At 42.2% G+C, this 18,161-nt stretch overlaps 1 protein-coding gene across 1 annotated transcript in view; it reads left to right on the top strand.

Annotated features, from left to right (window-relative positions):
* LOC141337819 (NACHT, LRR and PYD domains-containing protein 12-like) overlaps nt 1–18,161 on the top strand; it is a 56,259-nt gene that overhangs the window by 15,785 nt on the left and 22,313 nt on the right. The window contains exons 6-7 of the mRNA XM_073843410.1: nt 15,530–15,703; nt 17,848–18,009. Coding sequence (XP_073699511.1) covers nt 15,530–15,703; nt 17,848–18,009 — 336 coding nt within the window. The remainder of the gene's footprint in view (nt 1–15,529; nt 15,704–17,847; nt 18,010–18,161) is intronic.

Here is an 18,161-nt window from a genome sequence, read left to right as displayed (position 1 = left end):
GTTTTTCAGGTAGCTTTGCAGGTAGGTCTCTTGAAGCATCTTGGAGACGTTGTTACAGTTCTTCTGGATTTAGTCTGTCTCAGTTTGTTCTGTTTCTTCATGTCATTCCAGACAGACTGGATGATGATGAGATCAGATCTCTGTGTGGAGGATTGGCTGTTGTGCAAACAAAAACCTCACTGGATTATCACAATTAAAGGCAAAATGAATGTTTGGAAACTGATATTTCTTACTGACACACTACAGCAAAAGATAACAAACACTGACTTAAAATCAGTTTTAGCTGGTGAAAAAACTACTGTTATAATAATTTTGGCCACCACTGTGTTATATATATATATATATATATATATATATATATATATATATATATATACACCCTTATTTGAGCAGAAAACGTAAAACAAAACTTACAGGTTGTACGTCAATGAATGGCCTCCGGGATTCCGTGGTTGTGACCTTTTATCCAGAGTGGGACTTTGAAAGCACTTTCCCCTTTAGCATCTAAACCATAGGAATAATATGCAAACTGTGAAAAATATTTTATAATCAAAACAACAAACTAAAACACTTTCATATGAAGATTTCTTCGTTCCTTTAAATAATGCAAATTAATTCCCACCCTCATTCAACTACTGCAGGTTAAGTTTAGGTATGGGGTCAAATTCAGGGATGTAGAATATGCTCATGCAGAATAAGGCATCAGTATGTGCTTCATAAATACTAATTAACAGCCAATATACAAGCTAATAAGCAACTAGTTAAGTGTTACTGTACCATTGTATTTACCAGTTGATGTGTGTCAAATACAGTTGCATATTGTTTTTACAGATTGACATATTATAAGAAAAAGCTTACCTTAAGTCATGTCACCCAGGAATGTCCCTTGCTGAGCACTGGCAAGTCTTCAAAAAGTCTGCCTCTGGATATAGCTTCCTAAAGTCTTGTGAAATCTGATAAAATCTGAAAAACAAATGTGGTTCAATAAGTTTAAGGTTTATACTGGTCTTATAGTTTGTAATGCAACACAAGCATTCACTAAAATAGAGGAAGAGTAAGGGGCCGTTCACATGCCGCGCCTAAAAACGTGTGAAAACGCAAGACGCGTAGCTTTCTCATTCTTTCCAAAACGCAGCTTGCTCTCCCATGGCGTCTGCCGTTGCAAAAGCAACCATGTCCCGCGCCTGGAAAAACGAGCTTCCAATATGAGCGTATATTGGCATCTACATTTTAAATAACGAACTTCAGTGCGCAAAAAACGCGACATATGAACGGCCACATACACCACGAGAGATTAAGTCTAACTTTACATACTGTAGCTAAGACAACATTACATTTAAGTAATAAACAATAGTACATACCAGTCATATTGTGGTTTAACGTTATTAAAGTAAGGGACATAGCGTTTTAGCTAATGCAGATACCTCAAGGAAAAAAGCGCGAAAATGCTCAACATAAAACATATGGATCTATCGTTGGATTCCGCACGTCGCCGATATTTACTTGAAAAAATATGCCCTTAAAAGATCAATTTTTGTATGAAATTATCTCATTTGGACAAAACATTACAAAGCCATACAGTATGCAGACAGTAAAGGAACTTACCCCCGTATTTCTGACCTACTCTTTCCATAAGGCGTTAAAATAAAGGCCATATGTATACTGTAATTTATACAAATAACACTACACACACACACACACACACACACACACACTTTACACAACAATAAAGCGATTGTTGAGGCAAAAAAGTACATCGCTAGGCTGCTTAAGTTACAACGTTCGTCATTCACGGAATAAAATGGCAACCACGCACAGCGACATATCATATATTGCATTAAACAGTGAAATCAGTGTGCTCTAAAACACAACTTATTAAAAATAAAGGTAAATAATTATTTAATCATATTATTAATTTACCTTATAATCCTGCTTGCTGCGAGGTGCGTGACTGCCTGGCGAGGAGACGAGTGAAGAATCCAGAAGTGTTCGATGAAGTGAAAAAAATAAACAAACCGGTTGGGTCAAAATAACCCAACCCAGGAGTTCATAGTGAAAGAACCCCTTATAGTCCATTTGACCCAGCATGATCAACCCAACTGTATGTTTACAGTGCCTCAAACAACCCAGAATTTTGACCCAGCACAATTAACCCAGCAATGTGTTTACAAAAATAACCCAGCACTTTTTAGAGTGTAGTGTCACAGGCTTCCAGTGCACAGAGACAGCACCACACTGTCATGATAAATGAGAAGCATTCAAGCGCGAGTAAGTTAAACAGTTTTATTAAACAAACAGAAGGTTTCACAGAGATGGTCAGACGAGCTGGTGAGAACGCCGATGGTGATGCTGGTAACGCAGGTAATCAATGGGCGACCAGGAGAAGTCAGCAGCAGCCAGCCGGAACAGATAAATCCCAGGGAGCGAATCCACATGAAACAGGGTCGGGAGAAAACACAGGGAGAGAACCAGGACCGACGAAACAAACCAACGATCTGACAACATGAGACAAACAGAGCAGGCATTAAATAGTTGCGCAAATGAGCGACAGCTGGAAACAATCAGCTCGTGAGCGGCAGCGGCCACGCCCACTAACACACACACACACACACACACACACACACACACACACACACAGGGAGAGACAAACAGAGCAGCAAGATGAGAGAGTGAACCCATGAACGTGACAGTACCCCTCCTCCTAGGAGCGCCTCCTGGCGCTCCCAGAAGAACCTACCCGTCGATTGTAATCATCGATAAGGGAGTGGTCCAATATGTCCCTAGCAGGCACCCAACTTCTCTCCTCCGGACCGTAACCTTCCCAGTCCACCAAGTACTGGAATCCTCGTCCCCTCCGCCTCGAGTCCAGAATACGGTTGACCGAATAGGTAGGCTCCCCATCTACGAGACGCGGCGGTGGGGGAACTGGGGCAGGCGGATTAATAGGAGAATAAAAAACGGGTTTAATTTTGGAGACATGAAAAACGGGATGAATCCTCCTGTACGCAGGAGGGAGTTTAAGGCGGACTGCCACTGGGCTAATGATTTTAGTGACAGGGAATGGGCCTATGAATTTGGGAGCAAGCTTATTACAAACGGATCGGAGATGTCGTAAGGATGAGATCTGGATCCAATTGCGTAGAGAAGGATAGTTTATTTAAAGCACTCAGAAAGGAGAACTAAGGCAATGCAACAATAGCAGACAGCAATAGGTCTTCAAACAGGAACTAAGGCTGGTTGCAGATTATGCAGTATAACAGACAGTCTCTTCAAACAGGAACAAAGGCAGGTTGCGGATTATGCAGACTTCTAGTTGAAACATAAACAGAGACTCAGGTGGCTCGTAGATAACGCTCAAACATAAACGGTCTCTTCAAACAGGAGCAAAGGCAGCTTGCAGGATTATGCAGATTAATAAACAGTCTCTTGTAGAAGGAAAGGATATACTCAGAAGAAGCGCCTCTTCGGCGCCCTGGCGGCACGCTAGATTCAAGTCCGTTACTGGGAACTGCGGGTAAAGGAGTGACCGAGCAGTAAACCTCCAGAGGTCAGTCCCTTTAGCTGGGAGCGGCTGCGGCGTAGAGAACCTGTTCCCAGGCGTTTAGTAGACAGCGGGAAGACTGGACACAGAGTAGGGGAGGAGAGGGGGTGGCCGGTAGATGGTGTGCTGACCTGATCCAGATGGTGAGGTGTGACTGGGACACGACAGGACACAGCAGGACAGAGTGAATTAGCGAGATAGAGGATAGCCACCAGCATCTAACTTCTAGCGAAATAATCCGACAAAAGGTGGGAAAGTAGGGAACATTAAGTAGCAAGACGGGTGAAGTGGGAGCAGGTGAAACGAGTGAGTAGGATTACAAATGAGAGACAGCTGCGGAGAGAGAGAGAGGGGGAGAGCAGGGTAGTGACCAGCAGAGGGCGGCAACAGGGAAGGAAAGCCAAAGAGAAAGATAGGAACCAGACTCACGACAGGAGAGGAATGTTCTTGGAGGAAAGCCAAACTTTTTGACCAACGACGTAGACGGGAGGCCTAGACCGGTGGCGATCGGCTTTGGCCTTGGTGCGCGCTCCCACCTGGAGGAGAGTCTCTCTGGCTCTCTTCCAGGTGCGACGACACCTCTGGACGAAGGCGTGGGCAGAGGGGACCGCGACTTCGGATTCCAGACTGGGAAAAAGAGGTGGCTGGTACCCTAAACTACACTCGAACAGCGACAGGCCCGTAGACGATACTGGCAACGAGTTATGCGTGTACTCAACCCATGAGAGTTGTTGGCTCCAGGAGGAAGGATTCTGTGAAACCAAACATCGTAACACCCTCTCAAGGTCCTGGTTGGCCCGCTCAGTCTGACCGTTGCTCTGAGGATGGAAACCAGAGGACAGACTAACACTTGCCCCCAGTAGATGGCAAAATTCCTTCCAGAATTTGGAAATTAACTGGGGACCCCTGTCGGAGACCACATCCTTCGGAAGGCCATGAACGCGAAAGATGTGGTCCACGACAGCTACCGCTGTCTCCTTAGCAGAAGGTAATTTAGGTAAGGGAATAAAATGGGCCGCCTTCGAGAACCAGTCCACTACGGTCAAAACAACCGTATTGCCCTGGGAGGGTGGGAGGGCCGTAACAAAATCGAGCACGATATGGGACCAGGGTCTCGAAGGGACCAACAGCGGTTGGAGGAACCCCTCTGGGGGTCGGTTGGAAGTCTTAGAACGAGCGCAGACCGAGCAGGCCAAAACAAAACCTTGAGTGTCACGAGCCATAGAAGGCCACCAGAATCGCTGTTTAACGAGAAATAATGTGCGACTTACTCCTGGATGACAGGCCACGTTGGAACAATGAGCCCACTTGATAATGTCGGACCGAAGCCTCTCCGGCACAAATAAATTACCCGATGGGCAATCGACCGGGGACGTTATCCCTTCTAAGGCCGTGCGTACCTTAGTCTCCACCTCCCAAGTGAGTGTAGAAACAATAAGTTTCTCCGGAATGACGCACTCGGGAGTGGATGGACGTTCCGAACGGTCAAAAACGCGTGATAAGGCGTCGGGTTTGGTGTTCTTAGAACCCGGCCGGTACGAGATCGAAAAATCAAAGCGTCCGAAAAAAAGAGCCCATCGGGCCTGCCTGGAGTTAAGGCGTTTGGCAGACCTGATGTATTTGAGGTTCTTATGATCGGTCCAAACGATAAAAGGCACCCCCGAGCCCTCTAACCAATGGCGCCATTCCTTCAACGCTAGCTTGACTGCCAACAACTCTCTGTTAAAAATATCGTAGTTACGTTCAGCGGGGGACAAACGGTGAGAAAAAAACGCGCAAGGGTGCATCCTATCATCCGCAGGAGTGCGCTGGGAGAGAACCGCACCTACCCCCACCTCTGACGCGTCGACCTCTACCACAAACTGACGTGTGGGATCAGGGGCAACAAGAATGGGGGCCGAAACAAAGCGGCTCTTGAGGTTGGAAAATGCTGTCTCGGCAGCATCAGACCACCTGAACGTAGTCTTGGTAGAGGTCAAAGCTGTCAGAGGAGACTAGTTGGCTGAAGTTGCGAATAAAACGCCGGTAGAAATTGGCGAACCCCAAAAACCTCTGCAGGGCCTTACGGGAATCAGGGGTTGGCCAATCTACCACAGCCTTAACCTTGTCGGGATCCATGCGCACTCCTTCGGATGAGACGATAAACCCCAGAAAGGGAACCGACTGTGCATTGAACGCGCACTTCTCCGCCTTGACGAAAAGCCCATTCTCTAGCAGCCTTTGGAGCACCCGCCTGATGTGCTAAACGTGTTCCTGGAGAGAAGAAGAAAAAATCAATATGTCGTCCAGGTAGACATACAGAAATTGGTCGACCATGTCTCTCAGCACGTCATTGACGAGTGCCTGAAAGACCGCGGGGGAGTTGGACAAGCCGAAGGGCATGACCAGATATTCAAAGTGCCCCCTGGGGGTATTAAAGGCGGTCTTCCACTCATCCCCCTCCCTGATGCGGACCAAATGGTAGGCGTTGCGAAGATCCAGTTTCGTGAATATAGACGCTCCCTGCAACCGTTCGAAGGCCGAAGACATCAGCAGCAAAGGGTAAGTGTTCTTTACCGTGATGTTATTCAAACCTCGATAATCGATACATGGTCGCAGAGAGCCATTTTTCTTACCCACAAAAAAGAATCCTGCCCTGGCAGGAGAGGAGGAAGGGTGGATGATCCCGGCTGCCAGAGAATCAGAAATATATTTCTCCATGGCCTCCCTTTCAGGAGCAGAAAGCGAGTATAACTTGCCCTTAGGTGGAGACGTACCTGGCAGTAAGTCTATAGCACAGTCATAGGGACGATGCGGAGGAAGAGAAGCAGCTCTGGACTTACTGAACACTTCCTTCAGGTCGAGGTACTCCCGGGGCACGTTTGACAGGTCCACCGACTCATCCTGCAACAGAGAACAAGAAACAGACGGACAAGCAGACAAGAGACAGTTAGCAAAACAGGATTCGCCCCAAGAGGAAACAGAATTAAGGCTCCAATCCACGGTGGGTCGATGGCGGACGAGCCAGGGGTGCCCAAGGACTATGGGAACCAGGGGGGAACCAGTGATGGAAACTGGCCGCCCATTGAAGTCTCACCGGGAGGAGAGTGGTGGATGAGGGTTTGTCCTGGGATAATCCGCCCGACAGTAACCTCCGTCCTACTGTCGGGCTTGGCCTTTTACTGGACAGGTGTTGAGGAAATGTCCAGTGGTACCGCAGTACAAACACAGACCTCTGGATCTTCGACGTTCTCTCTCCTCCCGGGAGAGCCGAGCTCTACCCACCTGCATGGGTTCAGGATCTTGAGGTGGGCTGACCGTATTAGCAACGCTGGAACCCTGTTCCAGCCAAGCAGATCCGGGACTGAGGTGGGTCAGTTGGTCGCGTCGTTGAAGTCTAGCATCCACCCGGAGGGCCAAGGAAATCAGTCCATCGAGATCAGGAGGAAGTTCCAGCGTGAAGACCTCCCGTTGGATACGGTCAGCCAACCCATGCAGGAAGATGTCCCACTGCGCCGCCTCGTTCCATTTGCACTCGGCAGCCAGCGTCCGGAACTTGATGGAATAGTCCGAAACCGAGCGATTGCCTTGCCGTAGATTGGCTAACATGCTGGCTGCCTCGCGCCCGATGACGGCCCGATCGAATACCCGTCTCATCTCTTCAGAAAGGAGCTGGAACGAGGCACAACAGGGATGTTTATTCTCCCACACCGCCGTTCCCCACTGAGCCGCACGGCCCGAAAGCAGAGTCAACACCAACGCCACTTTCGATTGTTCGGATGCAAAAGTGTTGGGCTGTAACGAGAAGAACATGGAACATTTGGTCAGAAAGGCTCTGCATAAATTGGGCTCACCCGCATAGAGTTCCGGAGTAGGCAGACGAGGCTCGTGATGAGACGTGGTGTTAACCACAGCGGGCGGAGGGGAAGGCGGTGGGGGTGACGCAGCGGGCGATCTCAGGCGTTGTAACTGATTGGTGAGCTTGGATACCTGCGCTACCAGGGCTTGAACTGCTCGTCCGGTGGCCAGCATCTGTTCGTCCTGCCGATCCATACGAGCGTTATTAGAAGCCAAAATGTCCTGCAGAGCCTGGGCACTCGCTGAATCCATTAGCTGGTCAGATTGTTCTGTCATGATAAATGAGAAGGATTCAAGCGCGAGTAAGTTAAACAGTTTTATTAAACAAACAGAAGGTTTCACAGAGATGGTCAGACGAGCTGGTGAGAACGCCGATGGTGATGCTGGTAACACAGGTAATCAGTGGGCGACCAGGAGAAGTCAGCAGCAGCCAGCCGGAACAGATAAATCCCAGGGAGCGAATCCACATGAAACAGGGTCGGGAGAATACACAGGCAGAGAACCAGGACCGACGAAACAAACCAACGATCTGACAACATGAGACAAACAGAGCAGGCAATAAATAGCTGCGCAAACGAGCGACAGCTGGAAACAATCAGCTCGTGAGCGGCAGGGGCCACGCCCACTAACACACGCACACACACAGGGAGAGACAAACAGAGCAGCAAGATGAGAGAGTGAACCCATGAACCGTGACACACACAGACAATAAAAATAAGATGACAATAAAAAATACACATGTAAATATAAATAGACAAAAAAATAATAATAATAATAATTGAAAAATAAAATAAATTGTATACACAGTTGTGCTATAGATGATCGGTTGTGCGCAGTTGTGCTATAGATGATCGAAAAGAAATAGAATAGAATGAGATGCCAGGACGTACTAGGATGTAGGTAGTAACAAATAAATATAAGGTTATTTCACATTTTTATTGCATAATGGGGGGAACATTTAACTGTTTATAAAGTATATTGCCTGGGGAAAAACTGTTCTTGTGTCTGCCTGTCCTGGTATTTGGGGCTCTGTACACAACAAAAATCTCAGTGCTAAATTAATTTGCATTTAGTTTATTTGGTTCCATCCTCAAGAGTATTAAAGTGTTAAAATCAGAGTGTTAAATTAACACTAAAGCAGAGTTAAAGGTAATGACATAATTAGTGATTAGATAAGTGATGATTGATTATTATTGAAGAAACCAGATGTTAACAAGCAGAATCCCCAAAGGAGAAAATGCAATTTTTTAAGCAACCTGTTAGGCTGAAGTGCTGGTTGATGAGACGGGAGACAGAACTCAAATAACCAATACTTTTAATATACTTCTTCAAGCGTAAACACGGGAAACATCCACACACACATATACCAAATTAAATGACCGACAAAGGACTAGAACTCAAAGACAGACTTATAAAGGCAAACTAATCATGAGACACAGGTGTAACAGATGACACTTAACAAGGACTAAACCAAATAATCACAAACTGACGGGGGAAGACAGAGGGAGAAACCAAATAAGAAAAAGGCAAAAGACATGAAACATAAGGAGACATGTAACACAACCATTGTAATGGTCAGTGTTTGCATTAATTAGGCTCTTTACCCTTACATTTTCAACATTAGATCTTGTTTGTACAGTGGCCGAGAAGTGCAAAACACAACAACAATCGCAACACAAAAAACAAATCTGAAAACCAAATAACAAATCCAGAATCAAAATTACAAATTAGAAAACGCAATATCAAATCTAAAAACAACTGCAAACCATAAAACACAATAACAACTCCGGAAACAAAATAGCAAGTCGGAAAACACAACGACAAACAAAAAAAATCACAAACAACAAGTCAGAAAACACAATGACATATCAGTCAAACCGGAAAAGGTAGGCATTTTGTGTGACTGGCATAGTCGCTGCTGATTGGAAGGAACTCCTGTCAATCAAGTCATACAGGAAGTTAGATTTGCGCAGAGCCGTAGAGAAGTTCATAGCAGGCAATTGCAATACATTGAGTTAGAGATTGAACTGCGATTTTTTGGTATTTAGTGACAATAAAATAATTTATTGACATTATGTATAAAATAATGTATACACGTTTACGTAATATACATATGTAGTTGTATGAGTGTTGTTTTTAAAAGATAAAATCCGCTAATATTTGAGGATTAATGTGGTCAGCCATCCTCACCTGCCTTGTTAATATATTTTAGGCTGAAGTTACCATGGTCAAAGTCCATGTTTGCTATATAAACGACATTGTGGTCTGTTATTAAGGTAACTTCAACCTCTCTTTATAAATATAATTATATAAATAAATATATATATATATATATATATATATATATGTATGTGTGTGTGTGTGTGTGCGTGTGTTCTTACAACTTTTACGTTAGTCAAGTGCAATCACATCTTAATGTTCATTGTCGTTTTACTGATCTCATGGTAAATGTTAAGTTTGTTGTCTTACAAGTAAAGATATTTTAAAATTGAGTGAAAATGAATCTTGTTTAATATTTTTAATCTTGTGCACCCCTCAATTATTAATATAAAAAAATATATTTGCAGAATATTTTAATTGAAAACAAATTAAAACATTTTTACACATTTAATTATATTTTTTATGTATGTTGACTTTTGTTATGCACTCATTTACAGCAATCAATTTAGACATTTATAATAAACTATAAAGAATGTTGAACCGTCTCCTCTATAGTTTGCTGTGCTGCATGGTAGTGCTCCAGTCACATAAAGCAGAGTGAATTCCCTACTGATCTAGAGAGGAGAAAAAAAAATGATGCATCAAGTTTTGTTCAATTTACATTTATTTGTATGGCACTTTTTAGTATACACATTGTTTCTAGCAGCTTTACAGAAAATGAATGTATCTACATTACAAATAAGAGTTCTGTTAACAAGTGTATCAGTTTTAAAATATGTTAATATGGCAGAAATTTTCTGAAATTAAGCTATACAAATCATGCAGTTAAGTAGCGTAATGTAATCAGAAACAATGAACAAATTAAAGCATGATGTGATCATGATGATTACAATGCAAGGACAATTTAGCAGTTTTGTATGTTTATTCAGAGTCGGCTTCATCTGAAGTCCTCTAAAGGGTTGGCGTCATCTCGTCACAGGTGCTGGTCATCTGAAGTCTTCATAAAAACTGGATATATTCAGCAGGAGCAATCTATAGATAACGCTAACAAATTGTGATGTAATCATACTTGGGAACTGGCACTTTTTTACTTCAGGTGGTTGTTGTTCTGAAAGCAGGATAGAGAAGGAGAATAACAGGAGAAATGGTGCTCCATCAAATTTTAGTCCTGTGGCATCACTGATCCTTCACACAATAGTTTTCTTAGTAGCTATGACGTTTAAGTGTAAAAATACAGTTATAATGTGTTTACAATGATTACTGCTATAATACAATATACACAGTATACATTTTTGGAAAAAATTGGCCTACCATGATTCTGAAATGAAAACTGCTTGCATATTTTAACATTTTCATTCTCACTTAGGCCAATCAATAAATCCAGATCTATTAAATAACTCCCCACTCGCAAAAATCCCATTTACAAGCCTTAATTACACAACGATGGATAAAACGACAGGAAGAGAATGCATAACATCCCCTAAATCTACTAATTAAGTAAGAAATAATCTATTAATAATCTGTTTTAATGCACAAGTTAAATTGATTAGCTGTGCTGATAATATACAGTTCTCAAAAGTTGATCACAGCGGTCTCTCCACGATCCACCATTGCTGTAAAAAACCTGTCCATTGGAGTCAATGGAGTTGTCGCAACTCTCTCTCTATACAGCTTTGTATTTGTGTATGTTTACGTAGGAGGAAAACGGAGTATGTTCGGCACTACTTTCAAGAAGGAAATTCATAAGGCGTGATTCTAGAACTGTACTTCCTGTATGTCTTGATTGACAGGGGTTCTGTCCAATCAGCAGCGACTACGCCGGTCACACAAAATACCTACCTTTTCCGGTTTGACTGATTTGTCGTTGTGTTTTCTGACTTGTCGTTTTGTTTTCTTGTTTTTCGTTGTGGTTTCCGACTTGCTATTTTGTTTCCGGAGTTGTTATTGTGTTTTACGGTTTGCCGTTTTGTTTTTAGATTTGATATTGCATTTTCTAATTTGTAATTTTGATCCTGGATTTGTTTTTTGGTTTTCAGATTAGTTTTTTGTGTTGCAATTTGTTGTTGTGTTTTGCACTTCTCGGCCACCGTATGTTTGGCTACTATAGCAGTGTTATAACAGCCAGACAAACCAGAGTAACAGTGGTCATGTTTTGAAATAATCTTCATGTAGTGCTCTGTAAAATAGAGCATGGTTTTATTGCTTTATCTCTCTGAACAATATAACATCTTCAGTCAGACATATATATATATATATATATATATATATATATATATATTATATTTTAAGAAAAAAAAAATTAATAAGACACACAGACATGAAGAATCAGCCTGAGAATCACATCAACGGTGACCATCAAAAAAGCATGTTGTAGCCGATCAGAACTCAGCCATCGTGCATTGCGCCATGAATAAATTATGAGCTGAATTGTCTTCGTAATTTCTTTAATTTTTGCTATTTTTATTTGTTTTTGTTGTTTTTATTCAGAAATCACAACCGCTTGTAAGAAATAGCTATATAACCATCACCCCCTGATGATTTGTGCTGTTGGCTTGTCTGTTTTTATCTCGAATACAGCAACCAAACAAGATCTAATGTTAGAAATGTATAACTGTCAAGAGCCAAACTAATGCAAACACTGACCACTATAATGGTTTGTTTAAAAATTGTGATTTTCTCATTTGGTGATTCTGCTTGTTAAAAAATAGAATATAAAGTCGGCAACACCTATGCTCCAAAAGTATCAAAAATATTTATTGTTAAAACAACTTTCGCATAGTGTGTGTTACGTTTCGAGCACACAGGCTCTTCATCAGACAAATTGGCTACTAATGTGCATCCCTTTATATCTCCAGGTGATCACAATCACATGTCAAAACACCGTGTTACTAACAAATAAATCGACTACAATAAATTTACATCCAAAGATATATAAAACTATGCAAAATACAACAATTAATGTACACTTCAAAAAACACTTTTCTTAATTTTGTACCTGCAAGTATACATCCAAATAATAACATTAAAGCAATCACACCAAAACCTTTTAATATATTCTATACATAAAAAAACACATCTGTATTACCATAACAGTTCAAAGAAATGGGCGAATATCAAAATCTTCATTAAATCCTCTAGGGGACAACGTATCTAATGTGAAAATCCAAAAAGCCTCACGCTGTAAAAGCAATTTATCAATGTCACCTCCACGACGTGGATACTTGACTAACTCGATGCCTATGTATTGAAGAGTGGAAACTGAATGTCTAAAAGCTGCAAAATGCTGTGCAACTGGACTTTTTGGATTGTGATGTCTAATTGCACATCGATGTTCAGAAATACGATTCTTCAGAGGTCTACTAGTCTTACCAATGTAGCATAAGCCACAAGGGCAACGAAGCATATAAATAACGTTGGCCGTCTTACACGAAATGGTACCTCGAATTTTAAAATTTTTTGCCGTGTGAGGATGTGTAAAAGTTGATATCTTATATGTAAAATTACACTGTTGACAGTTACCACATCTATAATTACCATGAGGTATTTTATCCAAGAAGTGAGGAGCCGGTTTCAAATCTGCTCTGACTACAATATTTCGAAGGTTAGGCGTTTTTTACTGTCTTGCACTAAAAAATTCTTTGAGTCTCAAGGTACGAAAGAATTTTTTAGTGCAAGACAGTCCAGTGTACATCAGGTTCACTCACTGGACTCCGGAGTCTCTGTGTCCGATATATCCTCTGGTGATGGTGATTGTGGCATATCTAATAAGGACTCTCAATCTACTGAAGAACATCGGACTGTTTTTAGAGGTAAATCTACATTTGTTCCTTTTAAGGGTAGGAATGCCTCTTTTAAGGGTAGGAATCAGTGTGGCACTGACTCAAATTGCAATAAATTTATGAATTTCTTCACTTCCAAAATAGACAGTATCCGCTCAGCTCTCTCTCCTTCCATATGTTCCATTCCCGAGATCCCCACAGTACTGATCACGCAAAAACTGACACATTTTTATTCTACAACACAGCAGGAGGTCGAGAATATCATCCATAAATCTAAAGCATCCACTTGCTCTCTCGATTCCCTCCCCTCCACTCTGCTTAAAACCCATCATCTTTCCATTAGCCCTCTTATAAAATAAACTCATAAACATTTCACTACAAACAGGAAATGTTCCAACAGCCCTAAAAACAGCTATTATCAAACCTCTTCTTAAAAAAGACCTACCCTACATCCTGAACTTCTGTCAAATTACAGACCCATCTCAAACCTCCCATTTATCTCCAAAGTGCTAGAAAAAGTGGTTTCCTCCCAGCTCCACACCCATCTCAGTTCCAATAGTCTTTACGATAAATATCAATCTGGTTTCCGCTCTCAATATAGCACAGAAACAGCCCTCCTCAGAGTGACCAGTGACCTTCTTATGGCCTCTGACTCCAGCTCCACTTCTCTGCTCATCCTCCTCGAACTCTCTGCTGCGTTTGATACTGTTGACCATCGCATCCTCTTGCACAGACTTCAGCATTACATTGGTCTCTCCGACACCTCCCTAAAATGGTTTCGCTCTTACCTCACAGATAGGACCGAGTGTGTAGCCTTGGGGGAGGCAAAATCCTCACCTCACATTGTTACCTGTGGGGTCCCCCAGGGCTCCGTACTCGGTCCAACCCTCTTCACAATCTACACGCTTCCCCTTGGTCGTGTCTGCAGCAGGCATGGAATTCACTACCATTGCTATGCTGACAACACACAACTCTATCTCCATATCACTCCCTCCGGTTCCCCCTCTGCCACCATTTCCCACCTCACCTCCTGCCTGGAGGAGATCGGGGTGTGGATGAATCAAAATTTTCTGCAGCTGAATGGCTTTAAAACAGAAGCTATCCAAATCAGAACGCCCCACCAATTATGCTCTTCTTCTATTACATCTGTTTCATTCATTCTTTCAATACTATTTCCCTCTCTCCTTCCATTACTAACCTTGAGGTCAAGTTTGACCCCTACCTTTCTTTTGACAATCATGTCACCTCAATTTGCAAAACCTCTTTTTTTCTCCTCCGTAACATTTCCAAACTGCGTCCCTCTCTTTCTTTTTGAGCTGCAGAGAAGCTCGTCCACGCCTTTGTCTCCTCCAGGCTGGACTATTGTAATGCACTCCTGTTGGGAATCCCTGGCAGGAGCCTCCAAAAGCTCCAGTTTGTGCAGAATAGTGCTGCCAGGGTCCTAATGGGGGTGCGGAAACATGAGCACATTACCCCCATCCTCCAATCCCTTCACTGGCTCCCTGTTCACCTCCGTATAGAATACAAGATCCTCTTTCACACCCACCACTGTCTGCATGGTGCGGCCCCCACATACCTCACTGATCTCCTTTCGCCACACACCTCCACCCGGACCAGAGCAGGCAAACAGCACCTCCTGGTTGCTCCTAGGACACGGTTCAAGGCCATGGGCGACAGGGCTTTTAAAGCATCCACTCCTCGTCTGTGGAATGCCCTCCCAGAACAACTCAGAGCCCCCAAGACCACGGATGTTTTTAAAAGAGAACTGAAAACCTTCCTTTTCAGAAAAGCGTATTTTTAAGTGTCTGTGAATTTGTTTTTTTTAATCTATTTTTATCTGTTTGATCTTTGTAGCACTTTGAGATTTGACGTCAAATGTAAAGTGCACTATAAATAAAATTCATCATCATCATCATCATCATCATCATCTCTTTTTGCTGCTGATGCAGTGAAAATCTTTCAGCTAGCTCCAATTTCACATGCATTGGTGCTGTGGTTTAGTTTAGTTTTAAAACTTAATAATAGTAATAGTATTAGCATGTTCAAGTATTAGTTTATAAACATTCCAGCACCCTGCCAAATATATTTGACTGTGTGTATGTGTATATGTGTGTGTGTGTGTGTGTGTGTGTGTGTGTGTGTGTGTGTGTGTGTGTGTGTGTGTGTGTGTGTGTGTGTGTGTGTGTGTGTGTGTGTTGGAATGTTGTTGTAGATTATCTGGCTGTTTGCTGACAGAAGAAGGTTGTGCTGCTCTGGCATCAGCTCTGAGTTCAAACCCCTCACACCTGAAAGAGCTGGACCTGAGTCGCAATGACCTGCAGGATTCAGGAGTGGAGCTGCTGTGTGCTGGACTGAAGAGTCCAAACTATCAACTCAACATACTGAGGTATTAAATAGTGTAATTAATTCACAATGCAGAGAATCCTGGGAAACATATAGCACCTGGTGGATATTTTAAAGTGCAGTGTTAAGTGCAGCAGGCTGATAAAAATCTGATTGTATCACAGTGATCACATGTTAATATCAAGTGTTAAGTGAGCCACAGACTTGTAGATGAGCATCTCAGAAGGCTGCAAAAAGTCACTGATGCTCAGGGAGGAAACTCATGCTAACAGCCTTTTGTCAGTCTTAGCAAACATGACAGAAAGTATATCATGACTTTTTTCTACAAACCTGATTCCAAAAAAGTTGTGACAATATACAAATTGTAAATAAAAATATAATGCAATGATGTGGAAGTTTCAAATTTCAATATTTAATTCAGAATACAATATAAATAACATATCAAATGTTGAAAGTGAGACATTTTGAAATGTCATGTCAAATATTGGCTCATTTTGGATTTCATGAGAGCTACACATTCCAAAAAAGTTGGGACAGGTAGCAATAAGAGGCCGGAAAAGTTAAATATATATATAAGGAACAGCAGGAGGACCAATTTGTAACTTATTAGGTCAATTGGCAACATGATTGGGTATAAAAAGAGCCTCTCAGAGTGGCAGTGTCTCTCAGAAATCAAGCTGGGCAGAGGATCACCAATTCCCCCAATGCTGCGGTGAAAAAAAGTGGAGCAATATCAGAAAGGAGTTTCTCAGAGAAAAATTGCAAAGAGTTTGAAGTTATCATCATCTACAGTGCATAATATCATCCAAAGATTCAGAAAATCTGGAACAATCTCTGTGTGTCAGTGTCATACTGGATGCCGTGATCTTCGGGCCCTTAGACGGCACTGCATCACACACAGGAATGCTACTGTAATGGAAATCACAACATGGGCTCAGGAATACTTCCAGAAAACATTGTAGGTGAACACAATCCACCGTGCCATTCGCCGTTGCCGGCTAAAACTCTATCAGTCAAAAAAGAAGCCATATCTAAACATGATCCAGAAGCGCAGGCGTTTTCTCTGGGCCAAGGCTCATTTAAAATAGACTGTGGCAAAGTGGAAAACTGTTCTGTGGTCAGACGAATCAAAATTTGAAGTTCTTTTTTGAAAACTGACGCCATGTCATCCGGACAAAAGAGGACAAGGACAACCCATGTTGTTATCAGCGCTCAGTTTAGAAGCCTACATCTCTGATGGTATGGGGTTGCATGAGTGCGTGTGGCATGGGCAGCTTACACATCTGGGTAGGCACCATCAATGCTGAAAAGTATATCCAAGTTCTAGAACAACATATGCTCCCATCCAGACGTCATCTCTTTCAGGGAAGACCTTGCATTTTCCAACATGACAATGCCAGACCACATGCTGCATCAATTACAACATCATGGCTGCGTAGAAGAAGGATCCGGGTACTGAAATGGCGAGCCTGTAGTCCAGATCTTTCACCCATAGAAAACATTTGGCGCGTCATAAAGAGGAAGATGCGAAAAAGAAGACCTAAGACAGTTGAGCAACTAGAAGCCTGAATTAGACAAGAATGGGACAACATTCCTATTCCTAAACTTGAGCAGCTTGTCTCCTCAGTCCAAAGACATTTGCAGACTGAAGAGGGGATTCCACACAGTGGTAAACATGGCCTTGTCCCAACTTTTTTGAGATGTGTTGATGCCATGAAATTTAAAATCAACTTATTTTCCCTTAAAATGATACATTTTCTCAGTTTAAACATTTGATATGTCATCTATGTTGTATTCTGAATAAAATATTGAAATTTGAAACTTCCACATAATTGCATTATGTTTTTATTCACAATTTGTACAGTGTCCCAACTTTTTTGGAATCGGGTTTGTAAATAGACACTTTCACCTAAGAACATGCGCAGCAAAGTTTGAACAAAACACCTTTTATACAGACTTCTCATAAGCCAGATGTGTATGTGTATACAGAGAAATCTTGCAGCTTAAACCTTTCACACGTGAGGTTTAAATATTTTAGCTGAGCCCCCAGGGTGAGTTTTTTTAGGCAACTGTTATTTTAGAATGCATCGCCTTATTGTTTCCATTATTTGTCCTGCAGGTCACAATTCAAAGCCTTTTTTATTGTATTATCTGTTCATTACATTAACACTTGGAATGTTGTTGTAGATTATCTCGCTGTTTACTGACAGACAAAGGTTATGCTGCTCTGGCATCTGCTCTGAGTTCAAACCCCTTTCACCTGAGAGATCTGGATCTGAGCTACAATAACCCAGGACAATCAGGAGTGAATTTGCTCTTTGATGCACTCAAATATGTGAACAATCTCAAGTAAGTTGAGCAGAATTTATGTTTAAAGTAATCCCATCTGATGTTTATGTTTATTTCTTTGTTTTAAACTGCACTTATCATCTGTGAAGACCAGAGAGTAAATAATCAGCCAACTTAATTTTTCATGGTCAAGCTAGTTAACGAAGGATGTA

Source organism: Garra rufa, chromosome 1 (assembly GCF_049309525.1).
Source record: "Garra rufa chromosome 1, GarRuf1.0, whole genome shotgun sequence".
Classification (NCBI taxonomy): Eukaryota; Metazoa; Chordata; class Actinopteri; order Cypriniformes; family Cyprinidae; genus Garra; species Garra rufa.
This window is presented reverse-complemented; position numbering and strand designations above follow the sequence as displayed.